Here is a 17,397-nt window from a genome sequence, read left to right as displayed (position 1 = left end):
TGGCATGCAGCATCACCAAGAGGACAAAGAAATGAACAGGACAGGACAGACACACAGAAGTGTCTGCGCTCATCATTGTCTCCATCTAGTGGACAAGATGAGAAAAGCAAGTAGACACTGGTTTTGTGCTGCATTTGTGTACAAAAGTTTATATGAGGGAAGGAAGTTGCTTTGTTGTCTTTTCTGGTTTATTGTCAGTATTTCTAGTTATGTTTGCCTTTATTTTAACATTTACTTTGCATATATATAGTTAATCTTTTTAAGAATTAATTTCCTTACTTTATAGTTGCTTGTACTTTGGTTTTATACTTTCATTATTCTTTGGCACGAAAATAATCTTAACTCAAGGTCCTCTTGCTTGCTTTTTCTGGAGCTTTCAACCGCATCTCACAGTCTTTGTAAGTTATTTTTTTTGGTCAAACCACTATTTCCAAAGTCAAGAATGAACTTTCATGCTCAATTCATTATTTTTGCTTACAATGGTAATTTTATCTGTTCTAAATATTAGTGATGTCATTATTCTTGCACATTAGAAAATATATACACTATAGGCCTATTATTATTATTATTATTATTATTATTATTATTATTATTATTATTCGCAATTATGTCAAGAGGAGTTTATAATTTTGACAAAATATAGCCTATATGTAAATTTACATGTACTTACTTGATACCAAACCTCGTTCTCAAAGTTGAAAGTCAGACTTTTGGTTTCACATATTACAGAGACACAAAAAACAGGTCTAAATCTAATGCAAACTATAGCCAAGGTATGGGAATGTAAACAATGATGCTGTTTTGCAGTGTATTGTCATAATAAAGATATATGAAAACATATAATCTGGGTTGAGATAAAATGAGATTTTTTTTAAAGGGACAATTGTAACTAGATGAAGTGTTTCTCCATATGTATCTCACACCCACACAGGCTGTGTGTTTTCACAAATGTATGTCTTGTTTTATAATTTGGTTCAATGAAGAAGTGATAAACAAAACAAAGTACTCATTTGTCCAAGTAGATCACCTGAACTGTGAACTAAGCATGACACATGCGTAGCAGACACAGTCACCAGCCTCTGGCCTTTCTTATGAGCCAATGTTAATGCAGTTTACTGAGCATTATGTTACGTTTTCTTGTAAAATAGTGTTTTGTAATGATGAAAATGCAATGTTGTAGGAGCAATAAACTAACATTTCATGAAAATTCATGAAGCTTTAGTGCTGCTTTTTGAATTTGTAGGTATAACAACCATCAATAAAAACCTCCTCATGATGCCTGACCTGAAGTGTAAACTATTTCTGTTGGTTTTATGCTAACATGTGATTCAATATGTGAGCAGCAGAGGTCTTGACAAGTTTTATTTGAAGACATATTAGACATGTTCCTGCCTTCAACCTTTAGATGGCAGTGCTGCATTTCAGTTGGAGGCGGTGAGGAGGAGCTGGTTAACACGAGTCAGTAGTAAAATTAAGAAGTTGGCTCTGAAAATTCATATTTACAGTTGACAGGTAGACAGCTCAATGGGAATATTATTCTTACATTGCCAGTTTCCCAGAAACATAATCTCAGCAGCTCCTCTTCGTGTCTGTTCCCATTTCTCCAAACTCTCTGAGCTCACAGACATCTTACACGTCTGCTGCAATAGAAAAATGGGCTATTAGCCTAAAAAAATTACAACTGATACTGATGGTATGCCTCCAGTGCAATTTGTAGTGTGGGCTGACTGACTACTCTGAAATGTCACTGCCAAAACAAAGAAAATGAGAAGCCATGATAATATCAGCTGCAGCCTGAATGATGAACAATGGAATAACGGTCTTATTTGTGTTATTATTGCTCGCCTTTTTTTCTGTAGTTTCATATTTACTATAGAATGAAGAGCAGGAGGGAAAACCCAACACAAAGCCACAACAGCAAATTACTGGCAGTGAAATGAAGCCATGTGGGTTTCTTCATTTTTCCATCTTGGCCTCAAAAGATTTATGTCATAGTGTTACTCAATCTGAGCTGGATAGGAACAACAGGCATGCTCTCTGCATACAATAAAGATCATAAAACACAAAGTGCAAGTATGTGAGTGTTTAATAAATAACAATATCAATAACAACGTTTTAACAAAAGTTTTGTTTATATCAGACCTGGGTCAAATTGTACTTCCAAAGAGCCTGGGTTGCGTCAGACTACTTAGAGTGAGTTGTGCTACAGGGCAAAATAATCTGAGGGAGAAAAATACGACAATTATGATTGTGTTCTCTCTTGCTCTGTCGCTTAAGCTGCGGTTTAAGGTTTAAGACAGGTTTAAACCTGTACTGTCTTCAACAAAATCATATGGCCTTTTAAATCCCATTACTGTGTCCTCTGAATCTGTGGTTTATTAGTCAAAATCCAGCTGCTGTATCCTGTAGAAATCATCTAAATGGCACTGGAGGTCATTGTATCTGAGATTTAACTTAAACCTGCTGCAGAGGTTTAATGAAGGTTTAGTCATAAAATTTAGTGTGAAGGCAAATTTCTACAGCTCAAATCATTTCATTAATATATGAAAGTATGAGTTTTTCACCTCACATGATCCCACAAAGGCAAATGTCTGATTACATTACAGTGTAAATTACATTTACAGTAACAAGGTGTCACGTCTGCTCTTTATGGAGCAGCACAAGTCCAGTACCTGCAGACATGAGGTCAGTTTGTCACCAATTTAGCCAGTATTAGGAAATATTATATATATATATACAGTAGGGTCCAAAAGCAAAGTATAACTGGACTATAAATGATAAAGCACACACTGTATATTGTTCCAGTGGTATTTCTGAAATCTTTCCATAGCAGTTAGTGATCATGGAAAATCAGACAGCTGAAAGCAGTTTCCTTAATTACCATTTTCTGTCTGAGTCTGAATCACCAGTGTATAGCGAAGTGAAAGATAAAAACCCTCTACTTTTACTCCTACACGCAAACGTAAGAATGCTATTTATCAAATTTCTTACAACTTAAAAACTCTCTCAACTTTAAGAGACCTGCAGAGGTCCCTTCACTACATGCGTTGAGATTGTACAAAATACGTTGGCTCATGATGAAAAATGTATAATATAGTTCAGAAGAGAATTCGTCTTAGCCTATTATTTGAATATGATTTCAACATTTGGTAGGATGTGACTTCACTTTCTTTTTTCCTTTTTTTTGCATTCTTTATGTTTGAATAAAGCTGGCATTTATTTTGTAGGAGTCACTTTTCATGCATCTTTTATGTCAATGTGGTTTTCTTGTTTCCATTGTCGCCAGTTTCCCATTATTCAATCCATATTATCAATCCTTATTTATAATAAATATATTACACTGTTGTTGTTTCACGTGGTGATTGGTACTGGAGATATTAAGGACTAAAAAAATAATATATGCTTTTTCCAGAATAACATATCACTGTGTAGAATATAAGTATTTCTTAAATGTATAGTATTGATAATATGTAGATGTAAGGTAAATTCTTGTCTTGTTTGAAAAAGCAATCAGGTCCAACATCTAAACCTCTGCAAACTGAACCTGTCATAAACCACAGCGAAGATAGACGGATGTTAAGTGACAGCAGCTCAATGTTTGGTACTCCAAACAGATAAAACTGAAGCTATAAACCAGCTGCAGATACTATTTGACCCAGGCCTGGTCTATATACTGTACATGCAGTCCTGATACTTTGACCTATACCAATAATTTACTTTGTGCAGAGAGTGAGAAGTCTTTGGTGATAAAGTTATGCAGAGAAAGTCATAACTTTCTGCACGTTAGCATGAGTATGTCTGTGTGACATGTATGAGTGTGTACAGTATGTTTTGTATTTGACCTTTTGAGTGTGTAAGTCTGATGTGATGTGCAGATAAAGTCTTTACTGTCGCCATGACTTGCGGCTGAGTACGCACACACAGGCCACGTTGATGCGTATGAGCCTCCAAGCCACCAGGTTCTTAAAGGAAGTCAGCGCTCGTACAAAAGTGTGTGAGTTGGTGCAGTAAGAGTTCCAGTGTCTCGCATCGATTCCCAAACAGCCCGAGTTGCCTGAGCGGGCGCTGTGACATGTCGTCTCAAAGAAGTACTGCTTCTTGTTGACGTTGTTGATGTTCACGTCTGGTAGCACTGTCACCTCGTTGCCTGAGATGTCTGTGGCCTTGGTCTTGTTACCCACCCAGACGCTGACGCTCTCACACACTGAGTACACCCCGCGGTGCTGAGGCTTCCCCGCTGCCCTGCGGGTCCTCCTGCCGGCACCTTGTGAACCTGCCGGCTCTGCATCAGGGGGCTGAGCGCTGAAGAGCACCCTGGGTGAGAGGTAGCGGCGCTTGGTGAAAAGTTTGGGGTCCACTGTGGGGATGATGTTGGGGTTGATGCCTGGATCCTGCTGCTGTGCTGTCGTGGCTGCACACGAGTCCCCTCTGATGGCGGCCATAGCCCGGGCACTGAAGAAGAGGAACAGGACCAGCATAGACGACCTCATGGGCACACAACCTGAGGGAGTCAACAACCACAGAAAACACTCCTGTTAGTGCAGATATATTCTTTATTCACATGCTGATAAGGCCTTGCTCTGGTATGTTACATGCTGTATTTATCACACATTTAAAGGAATGTTCTATTTTGAGGGAATTCTACCGGAAAATTGTCCTACTTCCTGCACAGTTAGATAAAATCCTGGATACCTTTTTATGTTCCTGATGCAGTTGTGAGGAACAGAAAGGTACATGTGCACATAACATCCTGTATTTAGGCCAAGTGCAGGAGAACAGATTCAGTAAAGGAAAAATTCTCGTGTGTCTCGTTTCATTCCAATAAATTCTTGGGAGCTTTACTCTGGTTTGGGGATACTCTCCATTTTCTGTTTGCAGTTTCATGGTACAACATGTTGAGCTGTGATCAACCTAAATTAGGTGCATGCATGTAGCAGCTCCTCTTTAAAGTGAGAAAACACACATTCCTTTACACTAAGGGTTTAATGGACTTGCATTAACAGTTTTCACAAGTACAGTACATGAAAAGATTCCTGTGTGACATACAGTATATAGTTTTACAGAAGATTTACAGGAATTTCTTGATCTACAGTGCTTCCTCCAAGGATGTTTCCCAATTACACAAGCTGCACAAATTAAATGGTTATGTTTACATTCTAGATGATTAAAGGTCTAATCATTTGGATCGCAGATTCTACCTTTGAGGTTAGGGTTAAAAGTTAGAGTCTGCCAACCCTACTGAAGGAGGCAGGATATTGAGTACTGCCAGAGAGGCTCAATTATTTTTTATTTGTTTGTGTAAACAGGAAGTGATTGAATGTTTGATATCTAATTTAGTGGTTAATTGTGAAATTATTAACTTAATAATATCCACAGAGAGGACAGTGGCGTCCGTGTATTATGAGCGGCTGTCTGCAGGATTATGGAGGACAGAGAGATTTGTATGAAGGATGTAAACTCTTATCTAAATTTCATCTAAATTAAAACATTTTAATGCTACTTTGAAAATGGGTCTTTTGAAGCTGTAATTTCCACATTTTTATGGATGAATAAATTGCAACTTGAACTGTGACTATTTGTGAATTATAATATATAGTTTAGTTAGACATCAATTTTTGGAGATTGCTTTATGAGCCCAAACACTTTTCGCAATTTGAGGCAAGCTCAGCTAAATTCGCAGTTTAATATAATCCTCAAACTGTTTTCAGAGGCACGAAAAAGAAATTAATGAGCTCATCTGTGGTTTTGCAGGAAAAAATAGTACAACTCCCCAGAAACATAGCTGAGTTCCCTTTGGACCAGTGAAGAATATGATATACATAAATACTGCAGATCTTACAGGATATCCATGAAAACATGAGCCGAGAGTGTCAGGTATAAGAATAGATCAGACATTGTTGTGACATCGCACATCAAACTCCACACATCAGAACACACAACACAACATCTGAACCTCGCTGGCTTGCATAAATTAGCAGCCTGTGTACTGTATTTAACACAGAACAAAAGGAATCACAGGCATGTTAACACCTGAGACGACGCTGCTAGCAGGCTCCGTCAGGTTGGTTTATTATGAGCTGTGTTTGCCTCAGGTGTCGGTGTGAATGATCATGGGTCAAAAATGTTGGCACAACAAATCAAGAGAAAAATCATAGCCTATACAGAGGTACATAATGTGAGATATGATTACACAATAAACCCTTGTGAAGTCTGTCCAATTCAGCTTAGTGTTTGTCCTCACACCTCACCTCTCTGCTCTCTCCTTCTTTGTGAGATAAAGCATTTAGACATGAAAAAAAAAACCCATGAAAGCTCAATTTTAAGATGATTATTATAATTGCTATGAACAGATAAGACCACCACAGAGGAGATTGGAAGGAGACTATTAGGTGCTAATTTGTTTAACTGCTGTAGGACACATGAATCTACAGTTGATATCACAACATAAAACAGGAAACATTTGTACAGTGGGAAAAGCTTGTAAGATTTTGAAATCAACCCCAGGGTGATGAAAATGTTACAAAAGAAAAAAAACCTTTGAATGAGCACACTGCCTCCCCAGTGGCAACATCTTTTTTTTTTTTTTTAGCAGGAAGTAAAAGGGTCTTAAGTTTGAGAAACACAACAAAATCATTAATGCGAGGCTGACAATTATGGTCACTTATACAAAGTTGTCATAAAAAAACTGATGCTGACGCTGCTATCTGAAGCACACTTTATAGGACATGCATCTCATACAGTATGTGTGCAAAGCGGTCGTTATAGAGCTCTACTGAAGGATTAGGTGCGTAAAAACTGTCAGCTGATATTTTCATATGTCACAGCGGGAGATTAATAACAGGCGTAATTAATAACAACTATGACAGGTTGGCTCACTACTGGAACATCTAAATGTTGTTAGATCAGTGCTTTCCTGTTTTTACAAGTCAAAATAATTACTGTTAAAAAGGTCTGTTGACAAGTGGGATAGATGAGGAGTTACCTGGAAAAGACAAGGCCAAATCAGAAATGTGTTACATATAAGCAAATGGTCTGATAAGGTAGTTTTATCTACCTTATCTATTGCATGTCAGTCTGTCTTGGAACAGGGATCCCTCCTCTGTTGCTCTTCCTGAGGTTTCTTCATTTTTTTCCCCGTTTAAGTGTTTTTTTTGGGGGGGTGGGGGGTGGGGGCAGTGGGGGAATGGGGGGGAGGTTCCTTATCCGAATCGAGGTTCTAAGGATAGAGGATGTTGTATTGCTGTACAAAAAAAAACTGACTTGACTTGAAACTTCCTTACTACAGTATAAAGAGTTTATTTACTACCAGACAACAGAGCAGATGTAGTGCCTTCTGCAATAAGGTCTAAATAGCAGCTTCCTCTGCCAAACTACAAATACTGTGATTATTATTGCTTTTGTTTTATATTAAATTGATGACTATTCTGTGTGCAATGCGGCTGACACTGTGAACTGAGCTTTGTTACCATGTTAAAGGAAGTATAGCGCTGGACACATCGCTGTTCAAGTTGGCTTATCGTGATGAGTGAGCTTGAAGAAGCTGTACATGAACAGTGCCATTTCCTCCAAAAAAAACCCAACTCTTATGTTGCAGAAAAATAACTTCTCGAGCATTACTGTAATTTCTACGTATGCTAATATGAACTCAACCAAGTCAAGTTTCTACTGACCTAAAACTTTTGTCACACTTTCGGATGTTATGACGTACAGTAGTGTGCAAACACAATCTTAAACATGACTAAATGACACACTGATTGGTCTACATGCTGCTACATCTATCAGTAGGAGATATACTTTTTATGCTCTTCTTTTTTTAGGGGGGGTCTCTCATCCATCCATCTCAGTACCTTTTCAGTGTCTCCTCAGGGGAACTGTAGCACCTCGGAGGCACCTAGAGGACGTGATTAGAGCGTACTGTGTTCTGGGCTCCTGCCATCAGGCCTGGCTGTGGCCCCCATCCAGCACACCTCTGCCTTCCTCTGCCTCCACTCCTCAGCCCTGTTGAAGCAGAGAAAGTGTCTCACCAGGCTCGTAAACCCACTGTAAACACATTCTTTGTGAGACTGACGCGGGAAGAGAAAGTTAATATGTTATTCCCGCTCACCAGATACTCACATAGTGAACATACCGAAATAAAGAAGCAGACCTGCATAATGTAGATTATCTACAGTGGAAACATGTAGAGTTTAATAGTAAATAATGTCAGCATTCTTGGATATATATTAGCTTTGACAGTTTTGTTGCTGATGCTGTTGATTTCTACTGTGCCTTAACAGACAGATATATTGCTGGATATTTTAGGAGATTAAGTTCAGGAGAATATTTAGGAGCAAGTAGAAACAAGAACATTTAAGAGTTTGGTATTTTGCATATGAAGCCACACCAGCGGGGTTAAAGAGGTGTAAACATTACAAAATATTTTCTCAAGTCAGGATACTGTCTGCTTTGCCTCTCTCTTTTAAATTTTCAGGATTGATTTCCCACCTTCAGGAGAATTGACTGATTGATTGATTTGATTGAAATTCTTTATTGACAATATAAAATATATACACGACATAAATAAATAAATAATATATGCACAGCCTCAACCAGGAGGCATCATATCTTTGAACAGTAGTTGTCAAAAGGATAAAACACAATAAAGCCAGAGAGCTTATTTCCATTGTGGTCCTTTGGGTGTGTGTGTGTGTGTATGTGTGTGTGTGTGTGGTGGGATATATATTCAGTACAGGGTATCAATTCAGTAATGAATACATGAGTCAATATAACAATATACAGCAGACATTTATCGCACTATAATTCATTTTTGTACAGTGTGAAATTCAGCCACCAGTCCAGCTAGACAATCCATCACAGTTAACCAGAAGCTTTAATTTTGTTTTGACATTTTATCTCATTGTTGTGCCTCTGCGCTCAAGTTTCCCTGAGGTGAATGTTTTCATGTGAGCGGACTATGCGTCATGTTACACTTTGCTTTGTGTCAATCGGCTGACACCCACAGAAAGAGAATGAAGTCTCTAAACAGACAAATAATCCCTGAAAACGTCTTGCTCACAAGTTTGATTGCCATGTTGATATATGCTTTTTTAATAAGGGTATCTTTAAAATGACTTTCAATCATGGCTGAAGTAACACTGAACAGGATATGGCATGCTTGCAAAATGACAGGAACGTAAGCTATAAGCTAAGTAAATGGGCTGTAAATCTAAATGACGGTGGTGTACTGCTGTAAAGAATGTACTCTGGCACGGGAAGTGTTCATGTGTTTATGGCACCTCGACAAGAGTGGTCTTTGGCTGTCAAGAGATTTAAACCTGTGACCTTCTAACAACAGGACAGACTGTTTAAGAAAAAGGTCACGCTGTGTTTGTGTTCTTGTGACCCCACTACATACACTGAAAACATCCTCTCAGCCTCAGTGTGTGTCTATCATAACAATCATTCTTCTTTTCTGCAGAATGCAAGGCAATTATTTGCTGGATTAACACTGATGTAAAACTAAAAAGAAGTCTATTCCAGTTGTGTATTCATGCTACATTTGTTGTCTGACAATGCTGAAGTATATTTAAATGGACATAAGAGCAAATCAGTACATGTGCTATATGTGTCTGAAGCTATTTGTATGTACATACATGGGGAAAGATACACAATATATTTTGAGCATCAAAGTTCATCCTTGACCTTAGATACCATACAGACTCAAGTTTGATTTACTAGCTGTTTCTGAAGCTTTCAGCCATATCACATGGTCTTCATCAGTGGATGGAGTTTGCTCAGTTATCATGAAGATATGTGAACTCAATACAAGAGGAAATCATATAAAGCGGACCTTGAGTTAGGATTGTTTTATCTATTTATTTATTAAATTACTATATATACAGTATGATCTACTATATTACTGTATATTTTGTACTCATGTATAACAAAAGAACAAAGGTTCATTGCCTCTCTGGTCACAGTACCTTATACAGCTGATTCACTTAAATTTATTACTAAATCTCAAGACATTAACTTGATACAAAAATAAACAGGTTTGAGAGGCTCAATTACTGTGTCACTAAATGCTAGACTGGACAAAAATGGACAAGAAGTGTCACATTCAAAGTGATATTCATGTAAATGTTGATGTGATTCAGTGACTACAGGCAATACAGAGACCTAAGAGACCATGAATAAAACAAATCTAGACAAATGTGATTAAATAGTGTAACACCCCCCCCCCCCCCCCCCCCCCCAGGTCTGAGCCTAACCCCACCCACTACATATTTCAGAAAAATGCAAAAAAGTGGGCAAAAGGCTGAGGGGGAGTGGGGCGTGGATGTGTGAGGCAGGACAGCAGGAGTTGCTCAGTGACATCCCCTGGCCAGAGAATGATACTACTACTACTACTATTACTACAACTACAACTACTATTACTACTACTACTACTACTACTACTACTACTACTACTACTAATAATAATAATAATAATAATTTTCACATGAAGACAGTTTTAGCCTCAGGAGCTAACAGCAGCACTTGACCTGCTGGGGGAAATATTTCTGCATCAGCATATATTTGAAAATGAGCGTGGGCGGTTTCACAGACTCACACTCAAGGGTGGGGGCTGGGGGAGGTGGGAGTTAATATTCTACCATTTAAATTTCATGATGTAGAGAACTCTCAAATGGTCGACCCTATGTCAGCATTGGCCCCACCTTTTCAGGGCTGATTTTAAACAGCAGATGGCAGGTTGAGCCATTCTCTTTTCTTTTCTTTCTTGATGAGGAGTACAGTGGGAGATTTGGAAAAATGACAAGATGTGAATATTTGAGCTTTAAGTTAAAACGTAATAATAATGCAATCATTTTTCCTCATGTTGATGCGTGATGCGGTAAGCGTATTGTCTCATTTCCGGTTGCCGACTGTGTCACTGATAGTGTTTTTGCTGCTCTCAACTCAGTTAATTTTGCTAAATTCTTCATTACTGTGGATAATTACCCGCTGTAATTTTAAACTTACACTAGTTCTGCTCAAGCAGTCTTAGCTTTCTCCTTCTTTTATGACTTTCTTTTAGCTCAGCAGTTAGCTTTGCAGCTAACTTAGCTTAGCAGTCAGCAGTAGCTTATCTCTCTCTCTCTCGCTCTCCTGCTCTCTCTTGCTCTGTGTGTTATATGTTCAGCTATTCCTCTGCCGCTTTTAGTGATAATGGTACATGTAATAAATGTAGTTTATTTGCAGTGTTGGGGCTCAGTGAACTGGAAACGCAGCTCCGCACCATGGAAAACAAATCATTATCTATTGTAGTTAGCCAGCCCCCAGTAGTGTAGATCCTACCCCCCAGCTGCTCTCATATCTAGAAACATGGCTGAGTATATAGTGAGTAATATGAGTAATATGAGTTTATTAGTAGACCAAAAGCATGACAACTCAGAGTTGAGACTAGGAGGCAGAGTTGCAGTCCTACACGCTTCTCTGCATTTCCATTAGAGCGGTTACCCACCCAAAACCAAATAGACTGTGTCTGTCCCCCAACCACTTAAATCAGTTACATCTAAAGTAAACAGAAGAGGAGTTATACATAAAAATCTAATAAAAATTAACGCCATCACTGCAATAGTACAACAAATTAGAAGAATTAAATGTGGACTCCTAAACATTAGATCTCTGTCATCTAAAGCTGTACTACTAAACAATCTAATCATATTAATTTATTTTGTCTTACTGAAACCTGGCTGTGTCATGAAGATTATGTGCCTAAAAGAATCCACTCCCCCCAGTCGTATTAATACTCACATTCCTCGAGACACTGCCCGAGGAGATGGAGTTGCAACTTTATTCAACTCAAACCTAATTATCAACTCTAGACCTAAACTTAATTGTAACTAATTTGAAAACCTTGTTCTTAGACCTACGGCCAATTCTATTTGTTATAGTGCACCATCCTCCTGGCCTGTATTCTGATTTTTTATCTGAATTCTCAGAGTTTTTATCAAACTTAGTCTATACTACAGATGAAGTGATTATAGTAGGTGCCTTTAATATTCATGTGGATGTCAATAATGATAGTCTTAGCACTATGTTAATCTCAGACTCAATTGGTTTCTCTCAGAGTGTAAATAACCACTGTTTTAACCACACCCTCAACCTTGTTCTGACATATGGCATCAACATTGAATATTTAATAGTTTTTCCATAAAGTCCTATTTTATCAGACCATTACGTAATAACTTTTGAATACCAATTACTGGACTACATGCCATTAGACAAAAATGTCTTCACTACATGTCTATCTGATAGTGCTGTAGCTAAATTTAAGGAAGTGATTCCATCAGCATTGAATTCAATGCCATGTCTCAATACAACAATTTGGGATTGATAATCTTGTTGATATTGCTGCAGGCTCACTGTCAATGACACTTGACTCCATCGCCCCTTTAAAAAAGTAGATAAAAAGAGTTATCTCCATGGTACAACTCCCAAACCCGCAAATTAAAGCAAACATTGCGGAAATTTGAAAGGATATGGTGTTTCATCAAACTGGAAGAATCTCGCTTAGTCTGGCAACATAGTCTTAAAACATATAGGAAGGCCCTCTGTAATGCCAGAGCATTAAAGGAACTGCAGTAAGCTGGTTTAAGTCCTATTTATCAGATTGATTTAATTCTATACACATTAACAATGAATCCTCCATGCATGCAAAAATTAGACACAGAGTTCCACAAGATTTTCTGCTTGGACCAATACTGTTCACCATATATATGCTTCCTTTAGGTAACATTTTTTGGAAACACTCCATAAATTTTCATTGTTATGCAGATGATACCAAGTTATATTTATCAATGAAACCAGATGAAACCAATCAGTTATCTAAACTCCAAGCATGCCTTAAGGACATAAATACATGGATAACAATTTTCTGCTACTAAACTCAGACAAAACTGAAGTTATTGTGCTTGGCCCTAAAAACCTTAGAAACACATTATCTAATGATATAGCTACTCTAGATGGCATTACCCTGGCCTCCAGCACCACCGTAAGGGATCTGGGAGTTATCTTTGATCAGGATATGTCCTTTAACTCCAACATAAAACTAATTTCTAGGACTGATTTTTTTTTCACCTACATAACATTGCAAAAAAAAATCAGGCAGATCCTGTCTCAAAAAGATATAGAAAAACTAGTCCACACATTTGTTACTTCTAGGCTGGATTATTGCAGTTCTTTATTATCAGGCTGCCCTAACAAGTCGCTAAAGACTCTCCAGCTGGTCCAGAATACAGCTGGACATGTACTGACAAAAACTGGGAAAATAGATCATATTTCTCCCATTTCTCTGCACTGGCTCCTTGTAAAATCCAGAATAGAATTTAAAATCCTTCTTCTCACCCACAAAGCCCTTAATGGTCAGGCACCATCATATCTTAAAGAGCTTGTAGTACCCTATTACCCCGCTACAACACTGCACTCCCAGAATGCAGACTTACTTGTGGTTCTTAGAGTCTCCAAAAGTAGAATGGGAGGCAGAGCCTTCAACTGTCAGGCTCCGCTCCTGTGAAACCATCTTCCAGTTTCGGTCCGGGAGGCAGGCACCCTCTCTATGTTTAAGAGTACGCCTAAAACTTTCCTTTTTGATAAAGCTTAAATTTAGGGCTGGCCAGGCTTGCCTTGGACCAGCCCCTAGTATGCTGCTATAGGTCTAGACTGCCAGGGGACTTCCCATGATGCACTGAGCCTCTCTTCTCATCCCCCTCTTAATGTGTACGCATTCATGTACCATCAATGCATGTTACTAATTTGGCTTCTTCCACAGAGTTTTTGTGCTTTCTCATCTTGCAGGTTTCTATGGATCACGGTTGTGGACCGTCTGGTTATGGATCGTGGGCTTCCATGGGTCGTGGTTGCAGACCGCCTGCTGCCGTGGTCGTGCTTGGTGCCCATGCCTGCTATTTTTATTGTTAGTCATATTTCTATTATTATTATTTTTGTTGTTGTGCTTCTCTGTGTCTCTCTCTCACCGCTTTACCCCCTCCCTCTCTCTCTCTCAACCCAACCGTTCAAGGTAGATGGCCGCACACTTATGGCCTGGTTCTGCACGAGGTTTCTTCCCATTAAAGGGGAGTTGTTCCTTACTGCTGTTGCCCAGTGCTTGTTCATGGGAGAATGCTGAGTCTCTGTAAATTAGAGACTACGGTCTAGACCTGCTCTATGTGCCATGAGATAAATTCTGTTGTGATTTGGCACTATATAAATAAAGTTCACTTGACTTGACTAGTATATCATAAAAAAAGTGATCATGTTAATAGAAAACAAATGTCTCTGTTATTTGGAGTAAATGATTTTGGCCCTTGACACACAGCTGTAACAGCTACTCAGTGGTTAAGAAACATGCAGTCAGCAGTCTCGTCCTGTGGTGCGGGCAGAATGGCAACATTCATTCAAGCTACTAGGTGGGCTACAAATATGCACATAATACTGCTGTACAACATTAGTGTGCACTGGGGCATCTTAGATCGCACAACTCATTGAGCCTTGAAGCAGATGGGTTACAGCAGCACAAGACCATGCTGGACAGATGAAGCAATGTGGTGACTGTGATCAGCACCACCTGACGACTAGAGTGGAAAATGTTGCTTGGTCAGATGATGGTAATGGAGGAACAGTAAGGGAAGTGTTTCTTGGCACACCTAAGCCCCAATGGAAATAATTATTATACACTTTCAGCAGGACAATTTGCCATATCATGGAGCAGACAGTGTTATGTTGTCATGTTTGTTTTGATTTGACTTTGGCTTCTTAAAAAAGGCTTGACACTTCCCAGACCTAACCCAATAAAACACAGTTGGAATAATGTTGGCCAGGATGTTTGCAGCACAGTGTGCCAATGATAACACTGCAGGAGATTATAATCAAGTCAGCATGGACAAAATCCCTGTGGAAAATGTCCAATAAAATCCATTTCCAATAATTCAGGATGTTCTGGGGTCAAACTGCCCCTTTTTATTTGGGACAAAAGCTAAGGAAGTAAAAACTATACTTTTGTTTTTCCTACAAGTAACTATAATAATTGTATTTCATGCTGCTAACACTATCTGCAGACACAACACCTTCAAATGCAATTTGTCAGTGAGTGTTTACATACACACTAGTATCTTGGTTATGATATGTATATCAAAACCAGGATAAGACTCAAAACTGGGATACTAGTGCACATGTAAACGCACTCTGTTTCAATTTTTTGTGTTAAATGTGCTGTACTTATTAATTATTTGTGTCTCAATACAATTGGTAGATGCTATTTATGTATAGTGTATTGTACTCTTAATCTTTATTTTTTAGATTTAGATAGATTGATAACTAAAAAGATAGATTTATTTGACAACAATAAAAGTACATACAAGACTGAAGTCACTCAGTCCTGACATACATTAAATTAACGAGGATAAAAAACACAATAAAGCTAAACGCTTATTTCCATTGTGGTCCTCTAAGGGGAAAAAAGTTAAGACGGCAGATATTTGAGTCAGGCAAGACATTTAAAACATGCAATAACAAAACACAATAAAACCAACAGACAAACAAGGACAAAAACATAATAATCATACAACAAACAAAACAAACTTATAATGTTTCATATTGAGTAAACTTCTTTTTGACAGTTTACCATAGTGGAATGTTTTATCTAATTAAGTTCTTGTAAAAGCAAAGTGAACACGTATCAGAAGCCACAAACATTTATAAATAAATTCATGTTGAGATTCTGATTCAATATTGCATGAATTTAGCCACAATGGTGTTTATTTTGCCATTTCGCAATGACAAAGTGCTATGCTACATGATTTGCTAGTGCTACAGCTTTGATTCTCACCTCTCTCATCAAGCTACTCTTAAAAAAAACAATCTAGACATGTCACTAATGAACAATTATAAGCCCATATCAAACCTTCCGTTTTTAAGGAAAATCATTGAAGAAGCTGTTTTTCAACAGCTGAACAACTTCTTGGCAATAAACAACTGTTTTGATGTCTTCCGGTCAGGATTTGACCACACCACAGTACTGAGACTGCTCTTGTGAAAGTGTTCAATGACATCCACTTAAACATAGACAGTGACAGAATTTCAGTATTAGTATTATTGGATCTCAATGTTGCATTTGACATGGTCTATAGGTAATTACACATCTGAGCGGACAAAAATGACCTGTGGAGTTCCCCAAGGCTCCATTCTGGGATTTCTTCTGTTCAACATCTACGTGCTCCTACTAGCTCAGATTATGGAAAACAACAAAATATGTTATCATAATTATGCAGACGACACACAAATTTACATAACCATATCACCAGGGGACTATGGTCCAATACGAGCGCTGAGTAACTGCATTGAACAAATCAATGACTGGATGTGTCAGAATTTTCATCACTTAAACCATGACAAAACTTAAGTAACTATTTTCGGAGCTAAGGAAGAACGATTACAAGTCAGTACTCAGTTTTAACTGATAATGTTAAAAACCACAAACCAAGCCAGAAATCTCAGTGTAGTCATGGACTCTGACTTGAATTTCAACAGCCATATTAAGACAACTACAAAGTCAGTCTACTATCACCTGACGAGCATATCAAGAAGCAAAGGACTTAAAGTATGTCTCAGCAGGATTTGGAGAAACTTGTCCATGCATTTATTTTCAGTAGACTTGTCTACTGTGACGGTCTTTACAGGTCTGCCTAAAAAATCAATCAAGACAGCTGTAGCTGATTCAGAAGGCTGCTGTCCTCACTAAAATGAAGAAACTGGATCATCACTCCAGTTCTCGGATCTTTACATGGGCTTCCTTTCTGTCAAAGAATGGATTTAAAATACTACTGCTGGCTTATAAAGCACTGAATGGTTTAGGCCAAAATACATTTCTGATCTTCTGCTGCGTTATGAACCATCCAGACCTCTTAGGTCATTTTGGGCAGGTCTGCTTTCTGTCCCTTGAGTCAAAACCAAACATGGAGAAGCAGTGTTCAGTTTCTATGCTCCACATATCTGGAACAAACCCCAGAAAACTGCAGACTCCAACTCTCAGTTGTTTTAAATCATGGCTGCTCTGTTTGCCACTGCCTTTTATTAAATCAACTTTGAGGCTTTTCTTTAATATCTTACACTGCACCTGCAACTTTTACTCTGTTTGATCTCTTATTCTATTTTAGCTGATTTTTATTTCCAATTTAACACAATCGTATTAAAATGTCTTTTTATATTGTCTTGTGTGCTTTTACATTGTCTTGATGCCTTTTATATTTTATGTAAAGCACTTTGCTATACAAATAAACTTGCCTTGCCTCTAGTTTGGTGTCCGTAGCAACGGCGGCAAAGGCTCATGGGTATCATAGTTTTTAAAACCATCACCACCAAACTGACTTTATACCAACT

General features: G+C 38.2%; 2 protein-coding genes across 3 annotated transcripts in view; both read right to left on the bottom strand.

The window, feature by feature from the left end:
- The window catches only part of LOC122980554 (adenosine receptor A1-like), a 719,840-nt gene that overhangs the window by 595,331 nt on the left and 107,112 nt on the right, over window positions 1-17,397 (bottom strand). The window lies entirely within an intron of this gene.
- ngfb (nerve growth factor b (beta polypeptide)) overlaps window positions 2,449-17,397 on the bottom strand; it is a 31,061-nt gene continuing 16,112 nt past the window's right edge. For both annotated transcript variants that reach the window (XM_044348689.1, XM_044348688.1), the window contains exons 2-3: window positions 7,848-7,998; window positions 2,449-4,501 (exon numbers count right to left, since the gene is read on the bottom strand). In XM_044348689.1, the coding sequence (XP_044204624.1) occupies window positions 3,885-4,490 (606 nt within the window). In that variant the 5' untranslated portion in view covers window positions 4,491-4,501; window positions 7,848-7,998 and the 3' untranslated portion in view covers window positions 2,449-3,884. The remainder of the gene's footprint in view (window positions 4,502-7,847; window positions 7,999-17,397) is intronic.

The sequence above is a fragment of the Thunnus albacares genome, chromosome 4 (genome assembly GCF_914725855.1).
Source record: "Thunnus albacares chromosome 4, fThuAlb1.1, whole genome shotgun sequence".
NCBI classification, from domain to species: domain Eukaryota; kingdom Metazoa; phylum Chordata; class Actinopteri; order Scombriformes; family Scombridae; genus Thunnus; species Thunnus albacares.
Note: the sequence above shows the minus strand (reverse complement) of the source record. Positions and strands in the feature narration are given on the sequence as shown.